This window comes from Oncorhynchus gorbuscha, linkage group LG16 (genome assembly GCF_021184085.1).
Source record: "Oncorhynchus gorbuscha isolate QuinsamMale2020 ecotype Even-year linkage group LG16, OgorEven_v1.0, whole genome shotgun sequence".
In the NCBI taxonomy this organism is placed as follows: domain Eukaryota; kingdom Metazoa; phylum Chordata; class Actinopteri; order Salmoniformes; family Salmonidae; genus Oncorhynchus; species Oncorhynchus gorbuscha.
The window spans coordinates 48,894,881-48,912,450 of record NC_060188.1 but is presented as its reverse complement, the minus strand read 5'-3'; the positions used below and the strand labels follow the sequence as shown (position 1 = coordinate 48,912,450).

At 40.9% G+C, this 17,570-nt stretch overlaps 1 protein-coding gene across 7 annotated transcripts in view; it reads left to right on the top strand.

Moving 5' to 3' along the window:
• Positions 1-17,570, top strand: part of LOC124000162 (glycerophosphodiester phosphodiesterase domain-containing protein 5-like) — a 52,943-nt gene that overhangs the window by 23,176 nt on the left and 12,197 nt on the right. For 3 of the 7 annotated variants that reach the window (XR_006832550.1, XM_046306349.1, XM_046306344.1), the window contains exons 1-2: positions 7,572-8,004; positions 17,099-17,368. Coding sequence is in view for 6 of the 7 variants with exons in the window: in XM_046306349.1 (XP_046162305.1) it covers positions 17,186-17,368 (183 nt within the window). In the remaining variant the exon portion in view is untranslated. Of the gene's footprint in view, positions 1-1,817; positions 1,940-7,571; positions 8,005-8,075; positions 8,244-17,098; positions 17,369-17,570 lie in introns of those variants that run through there. The other 4 variants (XM_046306346.1, XM_046306348.1, XM_046306345.1 and 1 more) reach the window with 3 other exon arrangements.

Below are 17,570 nucleotides of genomic sequence, written 5' to 3'. Positions count from 1 at the left end.
TATAGGCTAACATGTTACATTTTCTTCTGGTGGAAGAATTGCCCAGTAGAGGTTAAACATTTGTATTTTCTCATTATTCCTCTTGGGTGTTACGAATATGTGCTATGTGGGAATATTGTGATGTTGTTTTCTGAGCTATTTTCTATATTTCAGATAATTTGATTAAATTGCGACACATTTACATTGAATGGGCCAACTCTTCACATGGAATGTTTTATTTTTAACATGAATTCAATTCTTTAACTTAATATAAGCTTCTGTGCAGCTAAAGCATCAAAAAGGTATATTTGTCTCAAATGACTGTACATACAAGCAGAAATATGTTTTGTAGATGCATTCAATGTACCATTCACCCATCTCAATAGTGGCAGAACACTGAAAATTGAGGCAGCTTGAAAAAAAATTTGAACTATGCAAAACAATCACCACGCTCCGTCTTAAAGAACAAAACAAAACCAATCCCAATGTATCATTAACAAATTGAATACTAGTTTTTGGCCTGAGAAGCTACTGAGATGCTGCCAGACAAACAACACCATGGAATTCCTTACAGAATCAACATTATAGAACTGTTATTTACAAGATAGAAGTTGAGTAGTGATTTGTCTATGGCTATGTCGGAAATGGCACCCTATTCACTGTATAGTGCACTACTTTTGACCAGGATCCATAGGGCAGTGCACTATATAGGGAATATGATGCCATTTCATACACAGTTACTGTTGTATAACTGCAGTGAGGTAATGGGTCATCGTCCTGCTGGAAGGTGAACCTCTGTCCCAGTCTCAAATCTCTGGAAGACTGAAACAGGTTTCCCTCAAGTATTTCCCTGTATTTAGCACCATCCATCCTTCCTTCAATTCTGACCAGTTTCCCAGTCCCTGCCGATGGAAAACCATTCCCTCAGCATGATACTGCCACCACCATGCTTCACCGTGGGGATGTTGTTCTCGGTGTGATGAGAGGTGTTGGGTTTGCGCCAGACATAGCATTTTCCTTGATGGCCAAAAAGCTCCATTTTAGTCTCATCTGACCAGAGTACCTTCTTCCATATGTTTGGGGAGTCTCCCACATGCCTTTTGGCGAACACCAAACGTGTTTGCTTATTCCTTTCTTTAAGCAATTGCTTTTTTCCTGCCACTCTCCCATAAAGCCCAGCTCTGTGGAGTGTACGGATTAAAGTGGTTCTATGGACAGATACTCCAAGCTCCGCTGTGGAGCTTTGCAGCTCCTTCAGGGTTATCTTTGGTCTCTTTGTTGCCTCTCTGATTAATTCCCTCCTTGCCTGGTCTGTAAGTTTTGGTGGGTTGCCATTTCTTGGCAGGTTTATTGTGGTGCCATATTCTTTCCATTTTTGGGTATGGGCTCTGGGTATGAGCCCTGGTCAAAAGTAGTGCACTATGGCCCATAGGGCTCTGGTGAATAGTAGTTCTCCATATAGTGAGTAGGGTAACATTTGGGACGTAACAAAGATTTGTTTGCTCAACTGTTTCTGCAAAGCAGCATTTGTCAAAAAGGTTTTTATGAGTGTGTGGTTACAATAAAGCTAGCTCATTATCCTAAAGGTACTGTGACCTTTAACCTACTGTATACTGCACATACAGACCCCCATGGCATGAGCAACAAACTCAAAACAATCAACAAACTGAAACAAATTTGCAATGTCCTAGAACAAAGGCAGCATTTCATAATAACCTGTATTAAATCACACTTTTGATTTGCTATGATTTGTAGGTTGGTTATGACTTTGTTATGACTTATGTTTTATGGAACTTCTATCAGGTATACTATTCTTAATTATGTTTCTCTGCATCCAGGTGTTGGTGTAGTGTGCTGTTGTGGATCAAACGGTGTAGGCAGAAGTTGCCCCTAGATGCTGATCTTGGGCCAGTGTCAAGATGGCGCCGACAGACATGGCATCTCTGCTTCTAGCTACTAAGTAACTTTGCAGCATTTTTTTTTTTTTTGTGTTATTTCTTACATCATTAGCATTCTATCCACTAATGGTTAAGGTTAGGATTGAGGGAGGGGAAACTTCACCCCGGTGAGGATCAAATGGTCCATATACATGGAACAGGTGCCTGCTGGTGTCACACAGGTCTTACTGGGTTACCTCTGGAGCAGCTTCAAACAACTTCAAACGCACCTCATACTTCAAAGACTAGCAGGGAACAGACAGATTTCCAACAGGGTTTTCTGTGAGACTTGGCAGTAGACTCCTATGGCGCTGTCTAAAATGACATATTTCATTGTTAGAGTCTTAATTAACCACTGTTGGCTACATAATTATGCAGCCTTCTAATGGATCCATTTCAGCTAGGTAGGACACCGTAAATAACAATGATTGGCTAATCAACAATAAACCATATACATAGTGTACAAAACATTTAGGAACACCTGCTCTTTCCGTGAATAGACTGACCAGGTGAAAGCTTTGATAGTTTATTGATGTCACTTAAATCCACTTCAATCAGTGTAGATGAAGATGAGACAGGTTAAAGAAGGATTTTTAAGCCTTGAGACAATAGTGGAAGTGTCATAATACCCATAAAACAAAGAGGTCACAGGGAAATGGTTCAAATTGTTTTTCCACCATACAGTACATTTTTCCCATAGGGGATTTTAGAAACACTTAAAATAAGGGTCGTGCTTTGTGTATACTTACCCTGGCGTGACATTTTTATAACCATGTAAATCTTTCTTGGACAAGGTGACTTTTATCAACATATTTAGCTTCATTTACTCTCAGATTTGAAAATGCTTATAAGCATCAAAGTAGACATCATGCAAAACTACAGATCCCTGCAAGCTCCTGCACATCATCTCTAGCTGACACCTTTGCTAACAGGTATTGTGCTAATTAAAAACTTGCACAAGACAGTTCTCAAACATGTCAATTTAAATACATTTTATTCTTTACTACATTTAGATAATTAATCCAGAGATTTACATTTTCGCAGACACTCTTATCCAGAGCAATTTACAGGAGTGAAATCATGCATTTTTGCACTGGTCCCGAAATTGTAACCAAACCCACAACCCTGGTGTTGCAAGTGCTACGCTCTACCAACTGAGCCACATGGGACATATGAATTATTTTACCCCGGGGCGAATAAAATGGGCCATGTACATGGAACAGGTGACTGACTGATTCTTACCTTTGCCTTGATTCGTCAGTCCCATCCAGATCATCATGGCATTTGTAGTTATTGATGATAGCCACATTAGTAGATAATTAGCATTGTATTTGTTGGGGGTAAATACAGGTGAATATATTGAGAAAAGTCACATTGTCTTAGAGAGATTTACACAGTTATCAAAATGTCACGCCAGGGTAAGCCTACATTAAACACAGCATGTTTCTAAGATCCCCTATGGGAAAAATGAATGGGGGAAAAATGATTGGAACCATTTCCCCACTAGGTTTTATGGGTATTATGACTCATACTGTAGTACTCAACTGTGACATGGATTGTGTATGTGTGCCATTCAGAGGGTGAATGGCCAAGAGAAAAGATTTAAGTGCCTGGAGTCCATGTCCCTGACGAATTGAGGCTGTTCCGAGGGCAAAAGGGGGTGCAACTCAATATTGAGAAGGTGTTCCTAATGTTTTGTACACTGTGTATGTTAAATTTGCAAATGTATTTTGCTGAACTTCAAACAGAATGTGCATGTTTGTCAGCAAGTCAGCATGTGTTTGCATGCTTTATTCATGCCCAAATCCATTTAAACTGGTTGATTTGACATGTGCGCACACATACACCATCCACATCTTTGTTTGATCGAGCGGTTAATTAATTGATTGCCTTGTCGGGTCCTTACTTCAGGCCTGTCCCTCATGCCCAGGAATGGAGCTCTCCTCATAATGTAGCTGTAATTGCTCCTAGCCTGGCAGTGGTCTTATTGATGTGTTCATATCAACTCTAAAAAAATCATGGGATGATGGCTACTCTTTGAGTGAACAAACTGTCTTGTAAGAGTTGATCAAACACATTGTTACTATTTCAGTGTGGTCCCGACTTGGCCTCTGTGCAGCCCACACCCATTGAGAGTTGAGACAAAAATGTTTCCCAATAGTCTTCCCAGTGTCTGTGACCTTTGTCATGGTACATATAGTACAGTGGGAGAGGTTCCATTCCACCCTGTAGTGTCCTGGGATTGTTCTGGGCTCATATTCATCAAGCGTCTCAAAGTAGGAGTGCTGATGTCTAATCAGTTTGCCTTAATACATCATAATGAATCAGATTATTATGGACCGGGAGGGCCTGATCCTAGATCAGCACTCCTACTCTGAGACACTTGAAAAATATGGGCCCTGTACTCTAACAATTGTTTACAGACAGATTATTTCACTTACAATTCACTGTATCATAATTCCAGTGGGGCAGAAGTTTACATACATTAAGTTGACTGTGCCTTTAAACAGCTTGGAAAATACCAGAAAATGATGTCATAACTTTAGAAGCTTCTGATAGGCTTATTGACATCATTCGAGACATTTGGAGGTGTACCTGTGGATGTATTTCAAGGCCTACCTTCAAACTCAGTGCCTCTTTGCTTGACATCATGGGAAAATCAAAACAAATCAGCCAAGACCTCAGAAAAATGTCATCCACAAGTCTGATTCATCCTTGGGAGCAATTACCAAACACCTGAAGGTACCACGTTCATCTGTACAAACAATAGTATGCCAGAATAAACACCATGGGACCACGCAGCCGTCATGCCACTCAGGAAGGAGACTCGTTCTGTCTCCTAGAGATGAACATACTTTGGTGTGAAAAGTGCGAATCAATCCCAGAACAACAGCAAAGGACCTTGTGAAGATGCTGGAGGAAACCGGTACAAAAGTATCTATATCCACAGTAAAACAAGTCCTATATCAACATAACCTGAAAGACTGCTCAGCAAGGAAGAAGCCACTGCTCCAAAACTGCCATAAAAAAGCCAGACTACGGTTTGCAACTGCACATGGGGACAAAGATCGTACTTTTTGGAGAAATGCCCTCTGGTCTGATGAAACAAAAATAGCCATGCTGGCTAAGTGTGCCTTGAAATTTAAATCACAGACAGTGTCACCAGAAAAACACCATCACTCCTCCTCCTCCAAAATTTCAAATTTGGACTCATCAGACCAAAGGACAGATTTCCACAGGTCTAATGTCCATTGCTCGTGTTTCTTGGCCCAAGCAAGTCTCTTATTATTATTGGTGTCCTTTAGTAGTGGTTTCTTTGCAGTAATTCGACCATGAAGGCCTGATTCACGGAGTCTCCTCTGAGCAGTTGATGTTGAGATGTGTCTGTTACTTGAACTCTGTGAAGCATTTATTTGGGCTGCAATTTCTGAGGCTGGTAACTCTAATGAACTTATCCTCTGCAGCAGAGGTAACTCTGGGTCTTCCTTTCCTGTGGCGGTCCTCATGAGAGCCAGTTTCATCATAGTGCTTGATGGTTTTTGCGACTGCACTTGAAGAAACTCAAAGTTCTTGAAATGTTCCGTATTGACTGACCTTCATGTCTTAAAGTAATGACGGACTGTCGTTTCTCTTTGCTTATTTGAGCTGTTCTTACCATAATATGGACTTGGTCTTTTACCAAATAGGGTTATCTTCTGTATACTACCTCTACTTTGTCACAACACAACTGATTGGCTCAAATGCATTAAGAAGGACAGACATTTCACAAATGAACTTTTAACAAGGTACACCTGTTAATTGAAATGCATTCCAGGTGACTACCTCATGAAGCTGGTTGAGAGAATGTCAGGAGTGTGCAAAGCTGTCATCAAGGCAAAGGGTGGCTACTTTGAAGAATCTCAAATATAACACATTTTGATTTATTTAACACTTTTTTTGGTTACAACATGATTCCATATGTGTTATTTCATAGCTTTGATGTCTTTACTATTATTCTACAATGTAGAAAATAGTAACAGTAAAGAAAAAAAACCTGGAATGAGTAGGTATGTCCAAACCTTTGACTGGTATTGTACATTTGTATAGACTACCCCTAGGCATTTGAATTCACTGAATTCAATTCTATTCCCTTTAATTCAAATTTAATTGTAACTCCGTATCATGTTTACTACTTCAATTCAAATTTAAGAATTCAATTGGAATTCATGAGGCATTCTCAATTGAATTCTGAATTGAGCCCAACTCTGGTGTCCACTGAATGAACTAGGTCCATGACACCTCTGAGTCGAATCTTCAACTCTTATCTCACTATTGGCATAGCTGCCATCACCATTATTTCCAATCTCTATTAAACATGCCCAGCATATGCTTTGCAATGGAGAAATCGGTTATGAGATTATGGACTATAATCTCGGATTATCTGGGTAATCCGCCCAGTAAATGGCATCTTTCAAAGCATGGCTCTCTTTATATTTTCATGTACAGTGCCTTAGGAAAGTATTCAGACCCCTTGACTTTATCCACATTTTGTTACATTTACAGCCTTATTCTAAAATAGATTAAATAGAACATCAATCTACATACAATACTACAAAATTAAATCTGTTTTTAGACATTTTTGCAAATGTATTAAAAATAAAAAACAGAGCAATCTGGGGAGAAGGGCCTTGATCAGGGAGGTGACCAAGATCCCGATGGTCACTCTGACAGAGCTCTAGAGTTCCTCTTTTAGAGATGGAAGAACCTTCCAGAAGGACTACCATTGATGCTGCTTTTACGGTAGAGTGGCCAAACAGAAGCCACTCCTCAGTTACGGACACACAACAGCCCGCTTAGAGTTTGTCAAAAGGCACCTAAGTACTCTCAGACCATGAGAAACTAGATTCTCTGGTCTGATGAAACCAAGATTGAACTCTTTGGCCCGAATGCCAAGCGTAATTTCTGATTGAGCTGACATATTTAGTATTTACCATGAAGGCAGGCTCAACTAACACTGCAACATTGCCTTTACATTTCAATCACCCTTTAACGCTAAAATTCAGCAATACAGATTAGATCCAGCCCTAAATATCAGGTGTAATAATGTTATTATGTTTCAATAGACATGCTTGCCCTATTGTAGTGTAACGAACCTTGCCTAGGTAGGCCAGCTTTGATTCAAATGATCAAAGCTAGATGATTAGTTGATTACTTGAATGAGCTGTGTAGTGCTAGGGCAAAAACCAAAACGTGCACCCCTTGGGGTCCCGAGGAAACCCTGGGTTAACCCTTTATATGGGGGATTGTAACAGGTTAGGCAAGGTTTGTTACATTATCCACTCGGTTTGAGCAGTGTAGTCTGCCTATGGTGGAGACCTGCAATGCGGGCTATACTGTCATTAGCAGAAATGGCTACAATTTCATGGTTTAATTTATTTTGTAAACTAGCCTATTGTTCTGAATTGATAGTGCCAATAAACAAAAAGACGCACTGAAACCTGCTTTTGGTGTTGTGTGTGTCCCTTTTCCCTAATGTTGCAGAGTTTGTAATACTCCCTAGGGACCCTTATTTTGAAAGTTGATTATGCCATAGAGTAAAGCTGTAATTTTGCAGCTGTAACCCTTATGTAAGACGAGACTGAAAAGCTCGATTACAATTTCATTCCATAACCCCTGCCTCCCCAATACAGCTTGAACGCACTCACACACTCTACGTTTTTTTTTTCATACGAAATATAGTCAATTATTATTGAGACTCGCATTATTGTCCGTAATTAAGAGTCTATAATACTCGACACACTGTCAAGAGATAAGAGTACATAGTCGGGAAATTGCAATATTGTATCCAACACCCGTCATTGTATCCATTATTATTCAACATCGAAGGACAGTGAGCGTGAAGGTCCAGAAGAAAGGAATTGCCTTCGACTGTACACGAAAGAATATCTCCATTGGCAACAGTTGGCAGTCGATTACTATTAGACATAACAGGGTATCCTAAGTGTTCGTCGTGTGCGTTCGTTAACCGCGAAGAGGAACTGCGCACTGCGGCTTCCCCGGGAGTGAAAATCAAGGATTTGGGGGTAATCAAACGGAACCCTTTGCTGGGGTAGGCTATTTAAATGTATACAGTGTCAGATAAAGGATTTAGATAGGGAATAATATCTGCATGCATGTGTCATTTATGAGAACTGAATATAACCTATGGACTTTCATAACATACGAACTTCAGTTACATAGGATACACGCTGTTATCTCTGGCTCGTTCCTTGAACAGACACTGTGCAATTCGTCAATATGTTAGAGGATTTCCGATTTTCTGCAAGTCTTGGCGTGTTATAGACCGAGGTAAAATTGGTTTTATATTCACACATTCGGACATTCAGGAGACATTCAAGACATTCGCTAAAATCAATTCTAAGAAATGTAAAAGTCAATAACTAATTCACAGTTTGTTTTGAGTAGAAATTCCAGCTCTGACTTGATAGAAATGCATACAATCAATAAAATGCATTTAAAGCGGTATAAATCAATAAATAATTCACCGTTTATCACAGAAACATCAAACTATATATGATTTATTCTATAAATGTCTAGAATACTTTTACAACATTCGTTTTGAGGAAAAATTCCAGTTTTGATTTTATAGAAATGCATAACATCTATAAAATGCCATTTAAAGCTATATAAATCAATAACGTTTTCACTGATTATGACAGAATCATCAAACTAGGTATGATTTATTCTATAAATGTCTAGTATACTTTTAAAACCTTTGCTTTGAGTAGAAATTCCATTTTTGATTTGATAGACATACATAAAATCTCAAATATTGCTTTTAAAGTTGAAGAAATTTAATTCAGTGATTGTCTCAGAAAAAAAGTGAAAATATGAATTTATTTGCAATATCTTTAAAGAAATGTCACTTTCAAGTGCAATTTGTTCTATATGAAGTTAGAAAATGTTTTCATAAAGTTATACAATGTTTACAATCTTAAATTGTATTTCAAATCAATTTTTGCATTTTTAGTGCAAATCAAATCAAATTTTATTGGTCACATACACATGGTTAGCAGATGTTAATGCGAGTGTAGCGAAATGCTTGAGCTTCTAGTTCCAACAGTGCAGTAATATCTAACAATTCCCCAACAACTACCTAATACACACAAATCTAAAGGGGTGAATGAGAATATGTACATATAAGTATATGGATGAGCGATGGCCGAGCGGCATAGGCAGGGTGCAGTAGATGGTATAAAATACAGTATATACATGTGATATGAGTAATGTAAGATATGTAAACATTATTAAAGTGGCATTATTTAAAGTGCCATTGTTTAATGTGACTAGTGATTAATTTATTAAAGTGTCCAGTGATTGGGTCTCAATATAGTATATACATGTGATATGAGTAATGTAAGATATGTAACATTATTAAAGTGATCCATTTATTAAAATGTCCAGTGATTGGGTCTCAGTGTAGTAAGCAGGTTCACTGAGTTAGTGATTGCTATTTAACAGTTTGATGGCCTTGAGATAGAAGCTGTTTTTCAGTCTCTCGGTCCCAGCATTGATGCACCTGTACTGACCTCACCTTCTGGATGGTAGCGATGTGAACAGGCAGTGGCTCGGGTGGTTGTTGTCCTTGATGATATTTTTGGCCTTCCTGTGACATCGGGTGCTATAGGTTTCATGGAGGGCATGTAGTTTGCCCCCGGTGATGCGTTGTGCAGACAGCACCACCCTCTAAAGAGCCTTGCGGTTGAGGGCGGTGCAGTTGCCGTACCAGGCTGTGATACAGCCCGACAGGATGCTCTCCATTGTGCATCTGTAAAAGTGTGTCAGGATTTTGGGTGACAGGCTAAATTCCTTTAGCCTCCTGAGGTTGAAGAGGCGCTGTTGCGCCTTCTTCACCACACTGTCTGTGTGGGTGGACCACTTCAGTTTGTCTGTGATGTGTATGCCCAGGAACTTAAAACTTTCCACCTTCTCCACTGCTGTCCCTTCGATGTGGATAGGGAGGTGCTCCCTCTGCTGTTTCCTGAAGTCCACAATCCTCTCCTTTGTTTTATTGATGTTGAGTGAAAGGTTGTTTTCCTGACACCACACTCAGAGTGCCCTCACCTCCTCTCTGTTGGCTGTCTCGTCGTTGTTGTTGGTGATCAAGCCCACTACTGTTGTGTCATCTGCCAACTTCATGATTGAGTTGGAGGCGTGCATGGCCACGCAGTCGTGAGTGAACAGGGAGTACAGGAGAGGGCTGAGCACACACCCTTGTGGGGCCCCAGTGTTGAGGGTCAGCGAAGTGGAGATGTTGTTTCCTACCTTCACAACCTGGGGACAGCCCGTCAGAAAGTCCAGGACCCAGTTGCACAGGAAAGGGTTGAGACCCAGGGACTCCAGCTTGATGATGAGCCTGGTGGGTACTATGGGGTTGAATGCTGAGCTGTAGTCAATGAACAGCATTCTTACATAGGTATTATTTTTGTCCAGATGGTATAGGGCAGTGTGAAGTGTGATGACATTTGCATCATCTGTGGACCTGTTGGGGCAATATGCAAACTGAAGTGGTTCTAGGGTGGTCGGTACGGTGGTGGTGATATGATCCTTGACTAGCCTCTCAAAGCACTTCATGATGACAGAAGTGAGTGCTATGGGGCAGTAGTCATTTAGTTCAGTTATCTTTGCCTTCTTGGGTACAGGAACAATGGTAGCCATCTTGAAGCATGTGGGGACAACAGACTGAGATAGGGAGCGATTAAATATGTCTGTAAACACACCAGCCAGCTGGTCTGCTCAAGCTCTGAGGACACGGCTAGGGATGCTGTTTGGGACAGCAGCAAGTTTAAATGTTTTACTCATGTCAGCCACTGAGAAGGAGAGGGGGGGCTTAGTACGTGATTTTCTGTAGACCCTACCACTCCACAAATTTCTTGTTAACAAACTATAGTCGGTTAGGATATCTACTTTGTGCATGTCTAAAGTAATTTTTCCAACAGTTATTTACAGACAGATTATTTAACTTATATCACAATTCCAGTGGGTCAGAAGTTAACATACATTAAGTTGACTGTGCCTTTAAACAGCTTGGAAAATTCCAGACAATTATGTCATGGCTTTAGAAGCTTCTGATAGGCTAATTGACATAATTTGTGTCAATTGGAGGTGTACCTGTGGATGTATTTCAAGGCCTACCTTCAAACTCAGTGCCTCTTTTGCTTGACATCATGGGAAAATCAAAACAAATCAACCAAAACCTCAGAAAACAATGGTAGACATCCACAAGTCTGGTTCATCCTTGGGAGCAATTTCCAAACGCCTGAAGGTACCACATTCATCTGTACAAACAATAGTATGCAAGTATAAACACCATGGGACCATGCAGCCGTCATACCGCTCAGGAAGGAGACGTGTTCTGTCTCCTAGAGATGAACGTACTTTGATGCGAAAAGTGCAAATCAATCCCAGAACAACAGCAAAGGACCTTGTGAAGATGCTGGAGGAAACAGGTACAAAAATATTTATATCCACAGTAAAAACGAGTCCTATATCGACATAACCTGAAAGGCCGTTCAACAAAGAAGCCACTGCTCCAAAAACCCCACTAAAAAGCCAGGCTATGGTTTGCAACTACACATGGGGATAAAGATCGTACTTTTTGGAGAAATGTCCTCTCCTCTGATGAAGCAAAAATAAAACTGTTTGGCCATAATGACCATCGTTCTGTTTGGAGGGAAAAGTGGGAGGCTTGCTTATTGTGGGAAGCTTGTGGAAGGCTACCCAAAACGTTTGACCCAAGTTAAACAATTTAAAGGCAATGCTACCAAATACTAATTGAGTGTATGTAAACATATGACCCACTGGGAATGGGATGAAAGAAACAAAAGCTGAAATAAATCATTCTCTACTATGATTCTGAAATTTCACATTCTGAAAATTAAGTGGTGATCCTAACTGACCTAAGACTTGACATTTTTACTAAGATTAAATGTCAGGAATTGTAAAAAACTGAGTGTACCAGCAATCTACCTCGCCAAGAAAAGTGAGAAGAATAAGAGCACTATATTGAAGCTGCCCAGCAACACCCATTGGGGTCTCCTGGAGGGGAAGGAGTCTCTCCAAGAAATGGCCATATCACAGTCTTCTAATATGGACAGCCCCATAAAGAGCATCCTCCTGGAGGATGTATTTTGGGAGAGAGTGGTAAGCAGCCTGAAACTACTGAAACCTATAGCAGTAGCCATTGTACGAATTGAGGGAGACAATGCATTCCGTTCTGATGTTCAGACACTGCTTGCAGATGTAAGAGAAGAAATGCTAGAGTTGCAAAGGAAAAGCCATGTCTCAGACTGGCCAATAAAAATAAAAGATTAAGATGGGCAAAAGAACACAGACATTGGACAGAGATATGGCGTTTTCTTTGCAACTCTGCCTAGAAGGCCAGCATCCCAGAGTCGCCTCTTCACTGTTGACTTTGAGACTGGTGTTTTGCGGGTACTATTTAATGGAGCTGCCAGTTGAGGACTTGTGAGGCATCTGTTTCCCAAACTAGACACTCTAATGTACTTGTCCTCTTGCTCAGTTGTGCACCGGGGCCTCCCACTCCTCTTTCTATTCTGGTTAGAGCCAGTTTGCGTTGTTCTGTGAAGGGAGTATTATACAGCGTTGTACTAGATCTTCAGTTTCTTGGAAATTTCTTGCATGGAATAGCCTTCATTTCTCAGAACAAGAATAGACTGACGATTTTCAGAAGAAAGGGCTTTGTTTTTGTCCATTTTGAGCTGATGCTCCAGATACTCAACTAGTCTGAAGAAGGCCATTTTTATTGCTTCTTTAAATCAGGACAACAGTTTTCAGCTGTGCTAACATATTTGCAAAAGTGTTTTCTAAGAATCTATTAGCCTTTAAAAGTATAAACTTGGATTAGCTAACAAAACGTGCCATTGGAACACAGGAGTGATGGTTTCTGATAATGGGCCTCTGTACGCCTATGTAGCTATTCCATAAAAAATATGCAGTTTCCAGCTACAATAGTCATTTACAACATAAACAATGTCTACACTGTATCTTTGATCAATTAGATGTTATTTTAACGGACAAAAAAATTTGCTTTTCTTTCAAAAACAAGGAGATTTCGGTAGTGTACAGTCGTGGCCAAAAGTTCTGAGAATGACACAAATATGAATTTTCACAAAGTTTGCTGCTTCAGTGTCTAGATATTTTTGTCAGATGTTACTATGGAATACTGAAGTATAATTACAAGCATTTAGTCAGTGTCAAAGGCTTTTATTGACAATTACATTAAGTAGATGCAAAAAGTCAATATTTGCAGTGTTGACCCTTCTTTTTCAAGACCTCTGCAATCCGCCCTGGCATGCTGTCAATTAACTTCTGGGCCACATCCTGACTGATGGCAGCCCATTCTTGCATAGTCAATGCATGGAGTTTGTCAGCATTTGTGGGATTTTGTTTCTCCACCCATCTTTTGAGGATTGACCACAAGTTCTCAATGGGATTAAGGTCTGGGGAGTTCCTGGGTGGTTGGGAGAAGTTGCTCTTGGAGGATATGTTGGTACCGTTCTTTATTAATCGCTGTGTTCTTAGTCAAAATTGTGAGTGAGCCAACTCCCTTGGCTGAAAAGTAACCCCACACATGAATGGTCTCAGGATGCTTTACTGTTGGCATGACACAGGACTGATGGTAGTGCTCACCTTGTCTTCTCCGGACAAGCTTTTTTCCAGATGCTCCAAACAATCGGAAAGGGGATTCATCAGAGAAAATGACTTTACCCCAGTCCTCAGCAGTCCAATCCCTGTACCTTTTGCAGAATATCAGTCTGTCCCTGATGTTTTTCTTGGAGAGAAGTGGCTTCTTTGCTGCCCTTCTTGACACCAGGCCATTCTCCAAAAGTCTTAGATGCACTCACACCTGCCTGCTGCTATTCCTGAGCAAGCTCTGTACTGCTGGTGCTTGCTGGACTTTCTTGGGCGCCCTGAAGCCTTCTTCACAACAATTGAACCGCTCTCCTTGAAGTTCTTGATGATCCGCTAAATGGTTGATTTCGGTGCAATCTTACTGGCAGCAATATCCTTTCCTGTGAAGCCATTTTTGTGCAAAGCAATGATGACGGCACGTGTTTCCTTGCAGGTAACCATAGTTGACAGAGAAAAACAATGATTCCAAGCACCACCCTCCTTTTGAAGCTTCCAGTCTGTTATTCGAACTCAATCAGCATGACAGAGTGATCTCCAGCCTTAACACAGGGTGATCTTCAGCCTTGTCCTCGTCAACACTCACTCCTGTGTTAATGAGAGAATCACTGACATGATATCATCTGGTCCTTTTGTGGCAGTGCTGAAATGCAGTGAATTTTCATGGCAAAGAGGGACTTAGCAAAAAATTGCAATTCATTCTAATCACTCTTCATAACATTCTGGAGTATATGCAAATTGCCATCATACAAATTGAGGCAGCAGACTGTGAAAATTAATATTTGTGTCATTCTCAAAACATTTGGCCACCACTGTATGTTATGGTTCACTCTTAGTTTTCCTTATCTTCACTGTGGAATATTGAATATTGCCTGTGGAATATTGATCTTGATCCTCTTGGTCCTCTTGATCCAACCACCTGTCTTCTTTGTTAGTCATACTTATTATTCACCATTATTTGCAAATTAATTAATTAAAAATCCTACAATGTGATTTTTCTGGATTTTTTTGTCATTTTGTCTGTCATAGTTGAAGTGTACCTATGATGAAAATTACAGCCCTCTCTCATCTTTTTAAGTGGGAGAACTTGCACAATTGGTGGCTGACTAAATACTTTTTTGCCCTACTGTATGTGTGGCAACATCCAAACTTTTCCAACGGGTATTATAGACATTATCAACAAAACCATTCCAATAATGGATGCCTCAAGCAATGCAATGCCTAAGACCGCTGCACTACTTGGAGCCCCGAGCCTGAATATTTTTTTATAGAATAGTTGGTAAATGTTGCACAATTCAGTTGTGGAGAGCTCTTGGAGACTTGCCTGGAAAAACTCACTGTTGTAATCCCTGACAATGGTGCTTCTTCAAAGTATTGGCTCAGGGGTGGGATGGGAGTACTTATGTAAATTAGATATTCCTGTATTTATTTTTTTTTAAATCTATTTGATCCATTTTGCATTCAGGCTGTACCACAACAAAATGTGGAATAAGTCAAGGGGTATGAATACTTTCTGAAGGCACTGTACATCAAGGCGGCTGCAGCCTACATGCAAAGAGCATAGAAAATGTTCAGTAATTTTCATCGTAGTGTATAATGTCATTGGTTGTAGATAATGATCACCTTATGTAGGCTAGGTATACAGTAAATTCGGGAAAGTATTCAGACCTCTTGACCTTTTCCACATTTTGTTCCATTACAGCCTTATTCTAAAATGGATTAAATAATATAATCAGGTGCATCATGTTTCCATTGATAATCCTTGCGATGTTTCTACAAATGGAAAGGAGTCCACCTGTGGTAACTTCAATTGAATGGACATGATTTGAAACGGCACACACCTGTCTATATAAGGTCCCACAGTCAGAGCAAAAACCAGCCATGAGGTTAAATGATTGTGTTAAGGCACAGATCTGGGGAAAGTTTCCAAAAAGTTTCTACAGCATTGAATGTCCCCAATACAGTCGCCTTCATCATTCTTAAATGGAAGAAGTTGGGAACCACCAACACTCTTCCTAGAGCTGGCTGCCTGGCCGAACTGAAAAATCGGAAGAGAAGGGCCTCATTCAGGGAGGTGACCAAGGACCTGATGGTCACTCTGGTAGAGCTGCAGAGTTCCTCTATGGAGATGGGAGAACCTTCCAGAAGGACCACCATCTCTGCAGAACTCCACCAATCAGGCCTTTATGGTAGTGGCCAGAAGGAAGCCACTCCTCAGTAAAAGGCACATGACGGCATTCTTGGAGTTTGCCAAAAGGCACCTAAAAGACTCACAGACCATGAGAAACAAAATTCTCTGGTCTGATGAAACAAAGATTGAACACTTTGGCCTGAATGCCAAGCGCCACGTCTGGAGAACCTGGCACCATCCCTGCAGTGAAGTATGGTGGTGGCAGCATCGTGCTGTCAGGATGTTTTTCAGCGGCAGGGACTGGAAGACTATTCAGGTTTGAGGGAAAGATGAACGGAGCAAAGTACAGAAAGGTCCTTGATGAAAAGAGCTCAAGAACTCAGACTGGGGCGAAGGTTCACACTGCAACAGGACAACAACCCTAAGCACACAGCCAAGACAATATAGGTGTGGCTTCGGGACAAGTCTCTGTATGTCTTTTGAGTGGCCCAGCCAGAGCCCGGACTTGAACCCGATCGAATATCTCTGGAGAGACCTGAAAATAGCTGTGCAGCGACGCTCCTCATCCAACCTGACAGAGCATGAGAGGATCTGCAGAGAAGAATGGGGGAAACTCTCCAAATACAGGTGTGCTAAGCTTGTAGCGTTATACCCAAGAAGACTCAAGGCTGTAATCACTGCCAAAGGTGCTTCAACAAAGTACTGAGTAAGGGGTCTGAATACTTATGTAAGTGTAATTTGTTTTTTTATTTGAAATAAATGTGCAAAAAATCTAAACCTGTTTTTGCATTGTCATAATGGTGTATTGTGTGTAGATTGATGAGGAGAGCAAAAAAAATAGTTTAATCATTTTTAGAATAGGGCTGTAAAGTAACAAAATGTGGAAAGATCAAGGGGCCTGAATACTTTCCTGTAGAAGCCCACTAGCCCACCAATCAAGATAGAAGTTAGCGAGGAGGGAATCCCTAATAAAGAAATCCCATATTCAGAGACTGTCGCTGTAGTGTCTTAGCCCCTATTACTAATGGATATAATAAGAAAGACTCTGAATACATGGAAGTGAAATGGAGCCTCACATTTACTAAAGCTAGTTAGTTTTTATAATTCATTATCTAGGCCTAGAGCAGTTGTGTAATGTTTGGGGGCCAGGGTTAAGGTTAGACTTGACTTCCTTTTACCTATTGTCCTTCTCCACTATCTTTACCTTTGTGATGAAGTTATGCGATAGTTCTAACCGGGACTTGAACCCAGGACCTTGTGGAATCCTAACCCTTTGACAAAATCTCTATCTAGGCTTGGGTTAAGGCCACTACAATATTAACAATATTTCTCCATTTACTCTCTCCCTTCCCATTCCAAGCTCTACGCTCCTCTCACACATCCACTTCTTCTACCTCTTCCTCCTCCTCTCTCTCTCTGGTGTGTGATGGCGCTGTGTGTGTGAGCCATGGGCCCCTCTCCGACCACCCTGTCCAAGCTCAAGCTGGGGAAGCTGCGTGTGGTGCGCCGGCGGCTGCTACAGCGCTACGAGCACCAGCCCTATGTCTCGTGCCTGGCCGGCCTCTACGGCTGTCAATGGAGACGCTACCAGAGGACCCGCGCCACACCGGGAGACTGCTGCTGCAGCAAGGTTAGAGAAGTCAGGGACTGTGGTTTTACAGGATGGTTAAATAACCTTGACAGTGCAGAGACTATACACACACACACTACAACAATGTACTCTCTCACACACACCCAGCCTCACAACGTGAGTCAAACACATACTCTCTTTCTTTATCTCCCTCACTATCGATATCTCTCTCTAGCATTGCTTACATCATTTGTACTGTCAT